General features: G+C 38.1%; 1 protein-coding gene across 6 annotated transcripts in view; it reads left to right on the forward strand.

Moving 5' to 3' along the window:
* Positions 1–17,567, forward strand: part of HEMK1 (HemK methyltransferase 1, mitochondrial release factors N(5)-glutamine) — a 93,630-nt gene that overhangs the window by 26,297 nt on the left and 49,766 nt on the right. For 4 of the 6 annotated variants that reach the window (XM_088134024.1, XM_088134021.1, XM_088134020.1 and 1 more), the window contains 3 exons: positions 5,559–5,608; positions 8,401–8,506; positions 9,849–9,944. In XM_088134024.1, coding sequence (XP_087990150.1) covers positions 5,559–5,608; positions 8,401–8,506; positions 9,849–9,944 — 252 coding nt within the window. The other 2 variants (XM_088134027.1, XM_088134022.1) reach the window with 2 other exon arrangements.

Consider the following 17,567-nt stretch of genomic DNA (forward strand, 5'->3'; position numbering starts at 1 on the left):
ACTGCAGCAGAAAGAAACGTCTATACCCAGTTTATTCATTTGTATTAATTTAGCACAGGACCATTACACTGATGATTAGAACTTGCAGTGGAACACGTATGTCTCCTATAACCTGAATTTAATCACCAGTCTCCTTAGCACAGCTCTATCTGCTCTCATTTAGTGCTCAGCTGAACTGGAGGCATGCTAAAGCAGCACAGTAGATTATATGTTTATATGCATTTTGGCTACGGCTGGGAAAATATCTTCCTGGAACCCTGATCTCAACAATACTGGGCAGGATAATCTAATAATCTGATTTGACATAAGGCAGATACCTATATTTCTTATCTTTTTTTCCCCAGCTAAAAACTTCATGAAATGTTCAAAATTGGTCTTATGTGAGCAGGAGTTGGTGGAAGAAAATATCCCCAGGGCCCTGAGGATAGAAGTGACTCTCTCATATCCGTATCCAGTGGCTCTTTTGCTGTTTTGGAATTGAAAGTGGATGAAAATAATTGAAACCCACTGACAATAATGTAGCACAAACGGATAAGGCCTCTGTACCCAATACTGCCCTACAGAGTGGTACAAACTCAGAGTAAGAATGAAGGTCTCTTGCTAGGCTGTGCTGACTTGCAAAAAGCGTGGCAAAATGGTTCTTCTCCCTTGCCATAAAAAAGCAACAGGCCAAGAAAACAGGAATAAGAACGAGCACAAACAGGGATTTTTTTCCACCTATATTTTTTGCCCCCTCCGCTGTGAACTCAGTTTTCTCAGCTATGTAAAAATGCAACATAGTTCTAATTCCAGAAGCACCTCCGTTTCAAACGGCGTCCCTTCCACCAGCCAATAACCTGAGGCCCTTTCCAGTAGAAATTGAGCTAGTGATCTTTTCCATGCTATGTATAGGCAGCGTTACTGAGCTATAGCCCCTTCTCTTGTACCATCCTTAACTCTATAACATTGGTAGTTAGGAACTAATGCACTGGCATTTGTTAAAGGGTAATGCTTTGAGGGTTAACAGATGTAAGTTCTGTAGTGTTTAGGAGTGCTTTCCTCATCTTATCTGCTCGTATCTGTAGAAGAGAGAGTATGACTTTTTCATTCATGGAAAACCTCAATTTTGAGGAAAGCTACTGCTTGCTGCTGTGATTATTATTAAAAGGGGCATTCTCATACCAGCAGAAATTATTCTTCCACTTACAGACTGAGTAACTGATCAGTAAATGAAGCGCCACACACACAGTCCTTTAATAAAAAGATGACAAATCTATTTACAGGAAGAGGTAATCAGTTTGCACTAAGTTTAATGTTTATATATTAAACGATTCAGATACTGAAAGGACTTGAAAGAATGTGCCAACCCTTGCTCTCAGTCTAGGTGCTCTTCGCCCTGAAGTGTTGACTGGAAGGGAGCATGGCAATGACATATTTCTTAAGTTGTATACTTAGCAGTTTTAGTCTCAGCATAATTAGTCTGAATTTCACTGCTGAATGAATAACGCACTATGTTTATTTTCACTGTTTTAAAGTTATTTGATATTATGTTTGTGCCCTGACTAGAAAATGTTGATTACTAAGTCATTAATAATGACAATGAGTAAAAACTGAGCTATGTGAATTGACCAGGTAGTTTTAGCAGAGGAGATGCCATGTATTTCTTACTTATGTTTCATGTCTATGGATTACTGGTGCTCACGGTAAAAACTATCTAAATTTTGGGTGTTAAAGTTGAGCAAACTGTCTCCAAAGCTGCTAACATAGCAGAATCTGATAAAGAGCTGTTGGTGAGAAATCAACAATATTCACCTTTTTAATTTCTAGCTATAACCTTGCCAGAGCTCATTTCCCTACAGCTATTTCCATGAGACTGGCATGTTAAGCCATGTTATCTTCCAATCTAAGACAATAATGGATTTGTCCTCCTAAGCTGCATGTGAAAATGTCAGTGTCTCCCTGTGGGCAAAGCAAATAAAAGTCATTCTCTGCTAACAGAATGCTGCACCTGTATGTCTCAAAGGCTTGTGGTTACAGAATAATTTTTTTGTTTTGGGTCCTTTGTTCCTAACCATGATCTGCCTTAGGCTTAAGAATCTTCGATAGTCAGAACTGGGCATGGCCGTGGAATTCAACACCTCTTTCTCTTAGTTCTTGAATGCTGCCTTTGACTGTTGCTGTTGGTTGCATCTCTGTTTTTTAAATTATTAAAGAGTATGAAGTCCAGAATGGTGCACCATGGTACACCACTCAACACTTTCCTCCAACTTGACATGCAGCCATTGGGTGCATTCATTGGGCACAATTGTTCGATCATTTCTATATCCATCTAATGGTAGCACAATGCAACCCACATTTTGTTGTCTTCTTTGCTGAAAATCTGACAGGAAACTTTTTTGCTGAATGCTGATAGCGAGCTACATTATGTCTGTCACATTCCCTTATTATCTAGACTGGCCACTATCAAAAAAGAAGATCAGGTTGTTTAGGCATGATTTATTCTTAATAAACCCATGCTAGTTCTTGCTAAGCAATGCATTTTTTTTCTAAATGCTTTCAAAACAATTACATTATAATCTGTTCCAGAATTTTGCATGATATCAGCATCAATCTGTAGTTACCCAGGCTTTCTTTTTTTCATATTTCTGAAGAAAGGAACAGTATTTGCCCTACTCATAGTGTCAAAGGATTAGACACTATGGCCATTCTTCATGTTTTTTCATAGTTCAGAGAAGGGGCTTTGAGATGATATCTGCAAGTTCTTTCAAGATTCTCAGGTGTAATTTATATGGTCCTGGAGATTTCAACTCATTTGTGGTAGTCACATGCTCCTTAACTTTTTTTTTTTTTGGCTTACCTTGGGTTGCCATTCCCTCCTTTCGTCATTCATTCTGCTTATGCATATTTGAACATAATTCCCCTTTGGGGAGAAGACCAAAGCAAAGCAGGCATTGAGGAGTGCTGTCCTCTTCCCGTCACCTGTTATTTTCCAGTTGTGAGCCCACCTCTTCCTTTTTCTTCCATTTACATAGCCAAAGAAGGTCTTTTTGTTGTTTTTCATTTCCTTTGCAAGCCTAAGTTCCTTTTGCAGGATAAACTTTCTTTCTGCAGACATTAGCTACTTGCTAGTAAATGTCTTTGGTAATTTAGTAATTACATCCAAATTGAAATGCCGTAATGTGTCTGTATCTACAAAGATCAGAATTGTGCAAGCAATGGTATTCCGTGTGACACTCTATGGAAGTGAAAGTTGGACTTGTTGAAGAAGCAAGATAGGAAGAGTATTAACACTTGAACTTTGATGTTGGAGAAGACTTCTGAGAATACTGTGGACAGCCAGGAAAACAAACAAATAGATCATTGAACAAATCAATCCAGAGTTCTCAATCAAGGCCAAAATGACCAAGCTCAAATTATCCTACTTTGGACACATTGTGCAAAGACCTAGCTCTCAGGAGAAGGCTCTAATGCTGAGAAAGGTGGAAAGAAGAAGAGTATGACCAGAAACAGGGTGGATGGACTGAGTCACAGTGGCAATGAGGGCACTGTTGGAAGACCTGAAATATCAGGTTAGAAACAAATCATCATGGAGAAAATCTACCTAAGATTTTCTAAAAGTCAACACCAATTTGATGGCATATAAACAAACATCAGGCTCCAGTTTAAAGACCTTTGGATCAAGTTTGCAAGGTGCCTTCCAAACACGTTCTTCCAAGTTATCTTGAAGTGCAACCCTTCAAAAGATAGAAGACCCTCATTTTAGAAAAATGTCCCTTTATAAGAGAATTGAAACAATTCCCAATGGCACCATCTGTATACCCATCTGTTTATTTCCAATATTTTCCCCTCTTTTCCTGCACCACATTCCTCAACCAAAAAAAGTGAAGAAAACATCATCTGTGCCCCAGCTCCTTCAGTTCATTATAATCCCTTGCAGTGTTTTCAGGGTGTGTCTGGCTATGTCATATGTTCCCACATGGATTTGAAAAAAGGAATATTTGTGGGCTTAAAAAGCCTTGGGAGCATTTCTGTCACATTCTGAAGGTGTGTCCCAGAAAGGCAGCATATTTCTTTTGATAGACTTCTGATGAACAGGTTGCTGCTTCAGTCCTTCTCAGAAGGGAACTTGTGATTATGATGACCACCTATCATTGCTTCCAGTTAAGAGAACAGATAGGAATCTTCTCTTTGCAGAGCCTGTAGAGTTGTTTTCCTCAGTCTGCAGCTGCTGTTCTTTACAAACAGTAAGGCCCTGGAATTTATTTTGATGCTCCTGAATATAAGAGCTCTTCTTGTCAGGCTTGGGCCTTTGTGACATGCTCCTCTGTCTTTCTGTCCATGACCTCAGGTTGGCTTCGGACTTTTGGAAGGTTTCTTGATGCCCCTCTGCCAGTATTCCCTGTGTCCTATTCAAGAACTCACCGGCTTCATAGATAAGCTGGAAAATGGATAGTTTTGCCACCAGACCTTTTACCTTCTCTTCCAGTAGGGCAATTAACTGTACTTCTAGCATGTAAAGATCTTGCTGACTTCATGGAAGAAAACAAACATAACATGTGCCCCACAGGTCACAAAAGCAGTTCCCTCCATGTTTTTTTGAAGAAAAGTAAAACCAACAATAAAAAATGTTTCATTCGCCAAAGTGATTGCTCTCCTGTTCGCTCCCTTAGTGAGCTGAATAAGGTCACAACGGTGCTGTGAGACTGATGGAAGGATCTGAGCAAAGGCTGCACAGATTTTTCTTCAGCAATCCATATCAAACACATTCTGCAAGTCTGGCATAGCCCTGCACCAGCATCAATAGTGCCAGCCTATAGTTTACATTCATTACTGGGGCTATGTAGTGCATCAGCTTGGAAGGCAAAAAGATGGTTTGAGGCACACTGAGGTGCTCACATAACTCCTGTCTGCAACTCCATAAAGCAGATGTGTCATTTCTCAGGATTACATGGTTGCCCTTTCCAGGTGTAGGGCAATCTCAGGAAAAGATGAGTTTGGTGGTTTAGAGTTATAGAAAGTACTCTGTTTGTGTTACTGCACAGTGCAGCTATGCAAATTTACAGGCAGATGAACTGCGGAGTGCATGGTTTTGAAGTTACAGTAGAATGTTTGAATTGATTGGAGGTGATTAAATCTAATTCCCCACATGTACGTAAGCAAAACTTGTGCACAACACAAAGACACCTCTCTAGACTTCGATTTCTATTCTTTCTTAATTGCTGTCTGCTACCGTGATGCAGAAAAGAAAGAAATAAGTGTCTGATATTAACAGGACTATCAGATGTAATGCATGTAACAAAAAGCACTTGAGCAAAAGTGACTCATAGTTCAAAACAGGGATTGCAGTAATGAGTGCAACATTTGTTGCATAATAAAAGCATGTAATTGGTAGGTTGAAACAACCTCAGATTGTTGTGTTTTGATTCAGTGCTATGGAGATCAGTATGAGTTATTATGCAATCAAAATGTTACTATTAATTTACTATGATTGAGACCACTGTTAAAATTAATCATAAGATGATAAGTGAGATATGCGTGTAAATCTTTCAAATGTCTTGTGTCAAATCTTCTCTCCATAGCTTACATCTACAGGAAAGAATCCATATCTTTCACCATGATATATCTTCATGTAAGTTCCCTTCATATTTGTAATTGTCCATTGTAAATGGTATGAGGGAAGAAGAACATATTGTTGCAAGAAGGTACAAGAAAGCTGGAAACATCTTCAGTCTACTCAATCACACAGTGACTACAGATGAAGTGACCCAATCATAGCTTCTGAATCTCCAACATTTTTCATTCCCCAGAATATGCTTATAATTTGGTACATGTTTTAAATGATAACTTCTACTATAATGTCATGCTACACATTATTCTGTGTGTTGTACAGTGAAGAGAAAGGTAGAGTGTGGGAAGTTCTTTTTTATCTACAACTTTCTAAGTGTACAATGTGCTCAGAAGTTGCACTTAGTTCAGCACAGAAGCATTAGGCTAGTAAATGAGATTAACCACTGGGAATGTACCTTGTCACTGATGTATAAGTAGCTTCCTTGGGTGCAGATCCATTTCTGAACATAATCCCAAGTGTGAATTCTTACTGGTAGAAGTGTGCAGTCCTTTAGTTTCAATTCCAAAAAGCTGCTTGGGACTGCAAAGGCATGCAAATGATTGGCATTTGTCCACAACTCTTTAAAACAGCTTTAATTCAGAGATTCAGTTTAATAACAATTAGACTGAATCAAATCTTCAAACTGAATCTTTGAATCAAATAGCTAAATGGGATAGATATATTCAATTTTGTGCCTTCAAAGCAATTCCTCAGTGTAACAGACTTTTGGACACATGCACACACTTTTTATTGAGTCAACCATTCAAAATAAATCAGTGACTCAACTGTTTGAATTGGCTGTTGATTTGCACACCCCTAGCCCTTAAATTTAAACCCTTCCACAGTTTTGGAATGACATACTTGAGGAACAACTTCTTCCCCATCAACCTGCATGTGCATTTAGAAATTCTTTAAATCAGTGTTTCTCAACCTCGGCAACTTTAAGATGTCTAGACTTCAATCCCTGTCTATGAGGAGTTGCTTTTTCTGCAGTATACGGCAGTAATTGGCTGTGCCAGCTGGTCCTGGATGCCCTGTTGATGTAGGGTGGGCTACCGGAATGTCAACTCTGCTGGCATTTTAACCCCCTGATTCCCATGGAGGGTTTGCAGTCAAGGGTTTGTTGGAAGCTTTGACTGCAATGTCATTTGGCTGTTGCAATATAAAGATCAGAGTTTCTGCAGATAAAAGGCAGACCTCATGGAAAGGTTGAGTAATGTAGTTGTGGGGGGTGCAGGATACTTGTTCCAGGAAGTTATCTCTGCTACCTCCCTGCTCCAGGCGGCAACTTGGGGTGAAGCTTTGAAGGGTTGTGGAGGAGGCCTGTCTTGTTACTGGCTTCTGTGTTGTGATATTCTTGGGGGGTGGAGGGGATCCTGAATCTCTTACTCACATTTCTGGTTGTCTCTCTGGTGGGGAGGTAGGAATCAATCTTCATCTGTTTCTCTGTTTTATTTGATTTGTGGGCCCCAGTATTATTACTGGGGCTGGTCTGGGTTCTTTTCTTGCCTCTGGATGGCATTTTTGGGCCATAGGACTAAGCCAGAAAGGGTGAGATGAGAGCTTATTTCAGGAGCTGCTAGTGTGTCGCAATCTTGGCTCCTCCCCTCAACTACTTTATAGAAATCATAGAATCAGATCTGGAGAGAATGATGTAGGCCATCAAGTCCAATCCCTGCTAATTAAAGTCTAACCTCTGTTTGAATGCATCCAGTTTCACTTGAAGACCCTCCTGAGAAGGCTGTCTGGTTTAAGGAGTTGTACCAAGCTTTGATGCAGCTATGACTACTTCATAATTTCAAGGACTGAATCCAGAGGGGTGGATTATCAAATTATATGTACAGTCTATATGGAGATTCTTCCATAGATTATCATCATTATTGTTATTATTTCTAAAATTAACATACCTGCCATATATTCTCTTTTCAATCCAACCAACTACAGCAGTTCCATTATATTTTGCAATTTGCTTTTGGATAGGTGTTTCTTTTCAATATGATTTATTATATGATAGATGAAAAGAAGCCATGTCACAGTTTTTTCTTACTGGACTCTAGTTCCTGAAATAGACTCTCATCAGGATTATGCTTGGAATTGGACTGCTCAAAATGTAAAAGAACATTAAAAGCTCTTCTTTTTCATGGGCATCTGTGAAGTTTTTAAAATAAAGAAATAAATGCTTACTTGTTACTTTGAATGTATAGAGGTTAATATTGTTATATATATAATGGCCCTTATCAGTTTAGAGGCTGTTTATTTTATATTATGATATAATTGATTATAGTATGTTACTGTATTCTGCATCTCTACTTTGTTTAGTTATAAGCACATAATAAATTAAAACTACTACTATTCCTACAACTACAGTTCAGATTACTAATCCATAGAGCTGAACACATTTCCTTTACCTTTTCCCCCATCATATACGTATATTTATTAAACCACAGTGTTCTGACATTCTGATATTTAATAAACCAAAGATCCCTGGTTTGTGAAGCAGCATTAAGTCAGAGTTTTTTAGCTGAGATGCAGCTGATTTGTGTAGCACAAGCAAGGATCTTTTTCCTGAAGTTGACATGTACATGTGACTCGGAAAAGGGAGAAGTAAAGGTGGAACTCTCAGCTCCAGTGCTTGTTTCCAGCCAACCTGGAGGAAATTTCCAAATTTTAGCTGAAAATTATGCTATCAAATATGGAAAACTATGTTAAGTGAGGAGTAAACACAGATAGCATGGTCAATAATCTTTCAGCTTTGCTTTTTTTTTTTCTTTGTGGTTATTCTGCCTAAAGTTTTGATGCTTTCTTCATTGTAGGTCCTTGGGAATGCCTACTGCCCTGGGGTTTGGTAGATACTATCATCAGTAATCCACCTTACATTTTTCATGAAGATATGACTTGCTTGGCAGCAGAAATTCTCTGGTAGACCCATCTTCCTTTTATTTTTCTCTTTGTGTTTTGTTTTCCTTTGCTGCAGTTTTAAAGCCAAAGACTGTGATGTTGGAAGTCCTGATATTAATACGATCTCTTACCATTTCTTAAAGAAATAATAGCAACTGCAAACCCTCCCCAATCTGAATTCAAATATATTTTCCCTCCCTCTGACAGTATTATTTTCCATATGGGAAGAAGTATAGATTCCATACAGACATTGTAGGAGGAAAGTTGTATTAGTCTATTGTAGCCAAAAATCAGAAGGAATCTGAAGCACCTTTTCAGGCTAACCCATTTTATTCTTTTCAGGCTGAGAAAGTCCCAACAAAAGCTTATGCCTTTTAATAAAATAGGTTAATTTGAAAAGGTGCTACCAGACTCCTTCTCATTTTAGGTTCCATATAGATATTTGGATTTTTTAAACCATGGCAAAGGTTTAAATTTTTAAATGGAAAATTGCATAGAAAGGTTTTCTTTTTCTAAAAACAACAACCTTCCTTTGGTATCACAATCCTAATCCAGAGAGCTCATGTCTGCTATTAGCTGTTGAAAAATGAGGTGAGATTTCCTTTACCAGTGACCTTTGTTACATCTAAATTGGCTCTTTCCAAAATCTATTAACATGGAAACTTAGGACAGAAAAAATTGCCTTTCAGTCTTTAAGAAACTAGGAATATTTCAGTTAACTGTAACTACCATTAAGTTGAAACAAAGCGTCTAGGATTTTAGATTCATTTTGGCTAAAGGATCTGCTGTTATTGCCACTGTAAAAAGTTCATTGAAGGACTTTATGTTCTCTGAAGTATTATACAAAGAATAATAGGTTTCAGCTTCTCTCTCCTCAGTCAGTCCCCGCAGGCCTGTTCTTAACTAATGCTACACTGAGTGTACAGTACTCAGTTTGGAGAGAAGAGTGATTTGAAGATAGGTATTTAAAATAAATATTAAATTAAATGCCTATTTCTATTATGCCTAGTTTGCCCATTGGACCTTTATATGAAAGAGTGGGGATAAATTAGACACATTAGTTAAAAGCAAAAGGTGGTATCGCTGCAATTGATCTATGGACTGCTTCACTGATCTTCTGTTGACAGTGGTCTCAGTAACATAGTAAATGCTTATCATCTCTATCATTTCCAGAATGCTCCACTGGAAGCCCCTAAGTTTTCCAGTAAAAATTCAATACCAGGAATTTCCATTCTCCTTATTCCTATTGACCAAATCTAATGACATGTTAGCCTTTGCATATCTTTTGAAGTATTATATATATATTGCTGTTTCTGTAAAGCCAGGATATGATTTGGTTTTTAGACCTGTCTTTGGTTTCTAGCTTTGAGGACCTTGGTGCCCTGGATGGAGGAAATGATGGGATGAGCGTCATCAAAGAGATTCTGAACGTGGCCTCTTACATTCTCAAGGATTGTGGGTGAGTTCTGATATTGGCAGTTCTTTTGAAGTAGATTCTGTTGTAGGGGGCTAAGGAGCTGGGGATGCCTTTTCTGTCTTCTGCTTTACAGCCAAAATCATTTGACAGAAGAGATACATAAGAGTATGCATGTGAGAGAGCAACTTCTGCTTTTTCCTGCCATTTTTTTCCCAATTTCAGAGAGAGAAGAAATAGAGAAAGTGCACATAACTGGTGGAATAAATCTTATTCTTGCTAGCATACTCAAATCCCAGAATACCCAGCAAGGGGATTATGGACACCAACACGTTTACTGACATTTCATTTAGCATCTTGGGTTTTCTGCCCCACCTAAATTTTAATTTTTTCCTTAGATTGTTTGTATTTTATATATGTATATAAAAATAAAATCCCCTCTCACCCCTATGGGTGGTATGTATCTTCCTCAGTCTCAGGTCCTCTACCAGAGGCTGAGGGTTTTATGCAGTATCTTAGCTGTTCTTAGCACTGCACTCTTCTGGACAGAGAGCTCTGATGTTGTTCCTGGGATCTGTTGGAACCACCCTCCCAGCTCAGGAGTCACAGCCCCGAGTGCTCCTTCCACCACTGGGACCACTTTGGCCTTTACTTTCCACATCCTCTCTATTTCCTCCTTCAGGCCCTGGTACTTCTTCAGCTTCTCATGCTCCTTCTTCCTGAAGTTGCTGTCACTTGGCACTGCTACATCTATCACCACCGTTGTCTTCTGGTTCTTGCCTACTACTATGATGTCTGGTTGATTGGCCAGTACCTGCCTGTCTGTCTGGATCTGGAGGTCCCATGAGATCTTAGCCCTGTTATTTTCCACAACCTTCTGTGGAATCTCCCATCTGGACTTGGGAGGGTCTAGCCCATACACTGTGCAGAAGTTCCTTTATACAATGCCAGCTACTTGGTTGTGCTGTTCAGTGTATGCTGTTCCTGCCTGCATCTTATACCCTGCCACTATGTGTTGGATTGTCTCTGAGGCTTCTTTGCACAGTCTGCACCTTGAGTCCTGTCTAGTATGGTAGACCCCTGCTTGTATGGATCTGGTGCTTAGTGCCTGTTCTTGTGCTGCTATGATCAGTGCCTCAGTGCTGTCTTTTAGTCCAGCCCTTTCCAGCCACTGATGGGATTTCCTAATGTCAGCCACCTCAGCTATCTGTGGTACATCCCATGCAGGGGCTGGTCCTGCCATGGCAATTCCTCTGAACTTCTTCCCATGTCTGTTGCTGCCTCAGGCATTCTCTCAGCAGCATATCTTTGGGTGCCATCTTAGTGATGTACTCCTGGATGCTCTGGGTTTCATCCTGGACAGTAGTTTTGACACTCACCAGACCCCGCCCGCCCCCTTTGCAGCTGGTGTGCAGTCTCTGGGTATTGGACTTGAGGTGGAAACCTCTGTACATTGTGAGGAGCTCCTGGGTCTTACATATATTATATATTTTACACACACACACACACACTAGGGGAAAAAAAATATATATATATATATATATTTTTTTAAAGAATAAGAACAACACAAATTTTGAAAGCAAGAAGAAAAGAAAGAAAAGTAATAAGTGGAAAAAATAGTGTAAAGAAAAAAATAGAAAAAAAGAAAAGAAAACATTATAGAGAAGCGACTTCCAGTCTTCTTAACAGCAGTTACAAGTACATTTATATTTTACTGTCTGTCTCTAAGGTTACAACATAATTTCCTCCTTTCCATAGTCTACCCTTTCTAATCATCAAACCCATAAATCACAAGTTCATTTTTTGTTTCAGCAAAAAGTCCGTAAGGGGGTTCCAGTGATAGATGGTTTGTATTTTGACTTGCTTTTTCATATATAAGTATTCTGTGACTGTTCTTGATCACCATAACAATCATTTTGTGAATGGGTGAGATATGGCATCCACTTATGAGTGTGCCTATGACATACTTCTGTGGAGCGTTGGAACTTGAAGTTTTTCCACCATGTTTCCAAAATTCAAAATCTGCCAACGAGTCGAAAAAATTTGACTTGTCTTGGTTTTCTCTTCCTGCATAGCATTCTGCAAATCAGAAAGAAGAGAGATAGGGAATGAAACTTTTTTTTTAATCTGGGTAGGGACTCTGTCCCCTCCCCCGTTATCTTTTGAGTAGGAAAGGAGAGGAGGAAAACATGTTTACTGGCAGGTCATATAGGTTGTTATTCCTCTGCCTTCCATTCTTACAAACATGCATTTCCATATATCTTGGAAGAACTAACTATTAAATTATATCCATTGTCTTTGTTGTCAGAAATATTACTCTGTGCAAGTTACATAAAGTAAAAATCATTGCCAACACAAACAATTTGCAAACTACAGTGGTTACTGGTTGATTTATGGGTGTAATTCAAAGTGCTAGTTATCACCTACAAAGCTCTGTATGGCATACAGCTTAGTTATTTGAGGGACCATCTCTCTCCCATTGTCTCTGTTTCTGCCCATCCTATAAGATTAGATGGAGTCAGCATGCCCTGGGTCCTGTTAATTAAACAAATATCATCTGATGGGACCCAGGAAGCAGACTCCTTCCCCAGGCTTTGGCTAGGACAGGATGTGGACTCTCTTTGTGAGGGGTTCTTATGTCTGTTCCAGGATGACCATCTTCCTTTTCTGTTGTCTGTTGTTCTGTTTCTTTGGTTTTCAATTTGTGCACTGTCTAGGGTCATTGAGAATTCAGGCAGTTTTAAAAATGTGAGTTATAAGAATAAAATAAATAACATTTCTTCTCATATAGCCCTTAAATGTCAATATTACTGATGGAACTGCTGTTTTCAAGAATGCTTGTGGATCTTTGAGATTTCAGAATTATACAATTGAAGAAAATTATAGTGGAAAAGAATTATGAAGGAAACATTAAAAGAGGATAAACCAGATGGATGGAAGTGTTCTGTGTTCTTGGACAGTGTTCATAAGCAATTATAGCAATTTGCAAGAGTTCCTTTGGGGAAGATAAAGGCAGCTCCTCCCAGTATCATCCTGTGCTTTGACTTAAGAAGGTGTGTCTTTCTGTCATTATGGACACACCTGTTTACCAGAAAACCTTGCTCTGCTACTAGTGATCTGTATGAAAATAAGTTGGAAGATGAGAAATCCTCCTTGGTGGTTTCATTTACCAGATTGTTGACAAGTAAAACTCAGTGCAAACCATCAAACAAAGTGCTTGTTATATTTCACCCCAATGTCTTTATTATAGTATTGTAGTATATACTATATAAAGAAGAACAGAAGGGAATTAACAAAATAACAAATCACAACACTGACACATGGAAAACCCTTGTAAACTTGGAATAAAACTGAAATTTTCAAGTAGATTCCATTGAAAAGAAAGGACAGCGTTTCCTCTAAAGCATAGGAGAGTAAAAGCTGGCAACAAGAACTTTCTCTTTCTCTCAGGAGACCAGTTTAAAGGAAGGCCAGTTTCATTGAGAGAACTTTCATTTGTAACCTGAGTCCATAACTCCCAAGGTCTTAACTTTTTCAAAAAATGAGTTATTTCTCACAATTCCCCTCTCTAGATGGAGAAGACAGCGACACAGAGGGAAAAAGATTTCTTTCTGTCTCAGATGTGATCCACTTCCATATGTGAATTTAACTGAGCCTGATTGATTCAAAGGGAATGTTTGGGGTGAGAAACAGTAGAATTTTACCTGGTTTTAGCTGTTTCATTGTCAGTTTATTTTGTGGCCTACAAAACTGCTGTGGTTAAGCTAAGAACCTTAGGCATGAGTTTGGATACAAAGTGATTAAGTCATCATCAGTGTGCATTTTGAGATTGCTTTGCCAGTGCTAGAAAATAGCCTACTTTGGAAAAGTTGTTTGTACTTTAATTTCTGGACAAAATCGGCTCTCATAGGGCCAAAGTACATAGTAGCTTAAACCCATAGGTTTCTGAGTTGATTTGGTAGATGTTGTAGTGTAAAAATGTGTAATAGTAGCTCTAAGCAATGTTTCCTCTAAGCCATAGAAACAGAGGTGCAGGTCATGATGCCTTCTGAGCAACAGTTTCATTGGCCTTAGCAACCCCAGGTTGGGAGGCATTGATTTTCAAAAAAACTACATAATATACTTTACATTTCTAAACTTTCAACATTATTTTAAAAAATGGAAAACTACATATTTTGATTCAAATGAAAATATAATTGTACTATACAATGTGTACATAAAATATATATTTATATATACCCCCCCTCTCTCTCTATATATATATACACACATACACACACATTTATATATATTAAAACAATGTTAAAAAGTAACTTAAATAGGCAATGATTGCTGAGTACAAGTGAGTTAAAGTTTGTTGTACTGGAAATATGAAAATTGGCATTCTGAGAATATTCACTAACATTGTGACCTGTATCACGAATGATGCGAAGTTCACATTTCTTTTTCAATTACTAAATGTGTGTGCTACATTTCAGGTATCCAGTGCAGATGCTAAGTGAGGTTTCAGTTTAACAACAATATTAAGATGAGGTCTGATAACAAATTGAAGGTTGTCTTTTTCATTATACAGGTAGTCCCCAGTTTAAGAATGAGTTCCATTCCCGAGGTCCATCCTTAAGTCAAATTTGTATGTAAGCCAGAACAGTATTATTGATAATACTGTGTAAGTAGTACTGTGTAATGAACTCGAACCATTGTGTATTTAACTCAAATTATTGTGTATTTAACTTGAATTTTGCTACAGTAGGCTCCGTTCTTAACTATGGGTCGTCCTTAAACCAGGCATTCTTAACCCAGAGACTACCTGTATTCATTTTTGCTACTGATAAGTCTTTCTTGTCAGCAGAAATTTGTTTTATGAGTCTGAGCCCACCATTTCAGAACATTTGAATACCTACAGACCAGATTCTGAATTTCTTCATTGTCAAAAATGTCATCTTGTTGTTGTTGTAATGTTAATATTTCAACTGCAACCCACTTTACCATCTGGGAATCTATCTTCCAGATGGTTCAATACTGTGGCATGACATCATTATTTACTTTGGTTCCCATACTGGAAAAAAAAATCACTTCAGGGCTAAAGTGAGCAAAGTGTTCCAAATATTGTGCTCTCAGCTTCCCTATCTTGGTTTTAGCAAGCTCAAAAGCCTCAAGTGGCACAGCATATTTCTGCCAAATCAGCCAAAACATCATTTATAATTGCAGTAGAAACACAGCATTGTGGATTCTGCAATATTGTCAAATAGTGCTTGGCTGCAAGATCATTTCCATCCTCCACTTCCTCTGAGAAATACTGAACTAGTGCTTTGTAATTTTTAATTAATTCTTTCACTGCAAAATGACTTAACATCCATCTAACTTCGTTGAATTGTCTGTATGGAACTACATCATAATCTGCAATTCGAGCTGTTTCCTATTAGTTTTGATTCCATTCCTAAGTGATTTATTCTACTGCCTTTTTGATTTCTTCACAATTTGCACATTCCCTCCAGATGGACTTTTTGATTGAGATGTCTGTCAAGTAGTCAATCTTCTATGAATTCCACATCTTTCCACCAGCAAAATCACAACTAACTTTGGTTTCTGCACGATAGGCATACTACACCTCCAATCTCAGTATAAGAAAATATTTATTTAGCTGAACCTGATGCAGGCTTCCAGAATTTTCCTTAGTTTCAACTAATTCATTTATGCCATGAAGCCCTGACAACTTAAAACTTCCTGCAGCTTTTTAATTGTCTTAATATCATTGTAGTAGTCTTGCACCAATCTTTGTACTATATGCTTTGACATCTTTGTGGGGTCAAATTTACACTATTGATCTATTGAAGCATTGGCTTCAGCCTAAGTCCTGAGCAAGAAGCCTCTCTCTCTCCCTCTTCCTGCTACAGCTGAATCCCTCCTTTGCCTGGAGCTCCACAGAAGGTCTGCATGCTTCCACCTACCTCCCAAATGCTGGGCAAAAAGCTTCTCCTTCCTCCATCTCTGTCTCTCTCTCTGTCTCTCTCCAGCTGTCTTTCCTTCCTTTGCTAGGGCATCACCTCAGTGAAAAGGAGACAGATTCTTGTGCAATGGTTGCTGTGTGGCCACACATGTGCACAGCTTGGAGGGACCATTGGTTCTAAGGCTTGATATCTGAATTAGAGCCAGATATTCTGAAAAGTAAAGTTAAATGACACCTTGCAAAATATTGCTAACAACAAAGTTGTGGAAATTGATGAAATACCAGAAGAACTTACATATCTTACAGATGATGTGGTTAATGTTTGTAAGTGGTTTGTAGGCAGGTGTAGAAGACTTATTACAAGGGATTAAAAAGGGTGAATTATATTCCAATACCAGAAAAGTCAGTTCTAAAGGATAAAGGATACTTCAGCTACCAACCGCTTTCATTTATCTCCTGTGCTAGTATAATAATGATCATAATTTTGCAATCCATACTTCAACAATACATGGAACAAGAATTCTGCCAGTTCTTGTACAAACCAGTTTCAGAAGAGGCAGGTGCACCTGAGAATACATTGCTAACATCTAATGGATAATGAAAAAAATCAAGAGGATTCCCCCCCCCCAAAAAATACTTCAAGCGTGGGGATGGCTAGCCCCATAGAGGCTTGCTGTCTTCAGCCCAAGATCCTTCATCTTCTTGGACTCTCTTCCTCTTTTTTAGTAATGTTCTTTAAATTTTTATGTTTTATATATTTATATGTATTTATGGTTTTAATGTTTGGTGTGAACTGCCCAGAGTCCCCCATTGGGGGGAGATGGGCAAGGGAGAAATTTAATAAATGAATGAATGAATGAATGAATAAAGTCTTTATTTTTCTTTTATTGATTATACAAGGTTTTGGACTGTGTAGACTACAATAAATTTTGGATAGCCCTTAGAAATATGAGTGTATCATTTTAATAAAAGTAAGATCCTTTTAGTGGGGATTTGTGTTCCTTACTTAAAATAAATCTGCATTTTTCAGTGGGCTTATGGGAAAGTTAATGGAGCTGTCATATGAAAATTGGTGCTTAATGGGAAATTGGCATGGAGTAGTCTGCCCACAACAAGATAGGACATCAGCAAAAGGGATTAAAATGATGCAAGACAAACTACCAAAAAATATTCTTCGAAATGATGGATAATCTTGAATTTATTAATATATGGAGACAAAAAATTGTGATTTTAAAAAATATACTTATTTTTCAGAAAGACATAGATCTTGTTTCAGAATAGACATGTTTTGGATTTCCAAAAGTTTGTCCACTTGTGTTAACATAGTTGAAATATTGTCAAAGACTTTCTCTGATCATAATCCAGTGACTTTAATATACAAAAAGAAAGCTAGAACTTATAGATTGAGGCCAAATGAAATATTACTGCACCATGAATTAATAGTGGAAGAATGTAACAAGAATCTTAAAGGTTTTTTTTAGAATAACCTCAATAAGGGTACTGATATTAAAATAGTATGGGATGCCAGTAAAGCATTCATGCAAGGACAATTTATTCAGAACAGTAAATTGAACAAAAAAAGACAAGAAACTATGCAAAAGAGTCTAAATGATATAAAGATAAAAGAGGAGAAGCACAGCATATTCTAGCAGCACTGAAGCTATATTCAGCTAAGGCTCATGTACAACTACTCTTTGGTGCTCAGCTAGGACCTTACCCTT

The sequence above is a fragment of the Python bivittatus genome, unplaced genomic scaffold, assembly GCF_059951505.1.
Source record: "Python bivittatus isolate LINGU-HERP-01145 unplaced genomic scaffold, Pbiv_v1 ctg000080_np1212, whole genome shotgun sequence".
Lineage (NCBI taxonomy): Eukaryota > Metazoa > Chordata > Lepidosauria > Squamata > Pythonidae > Python > Python bivittatus.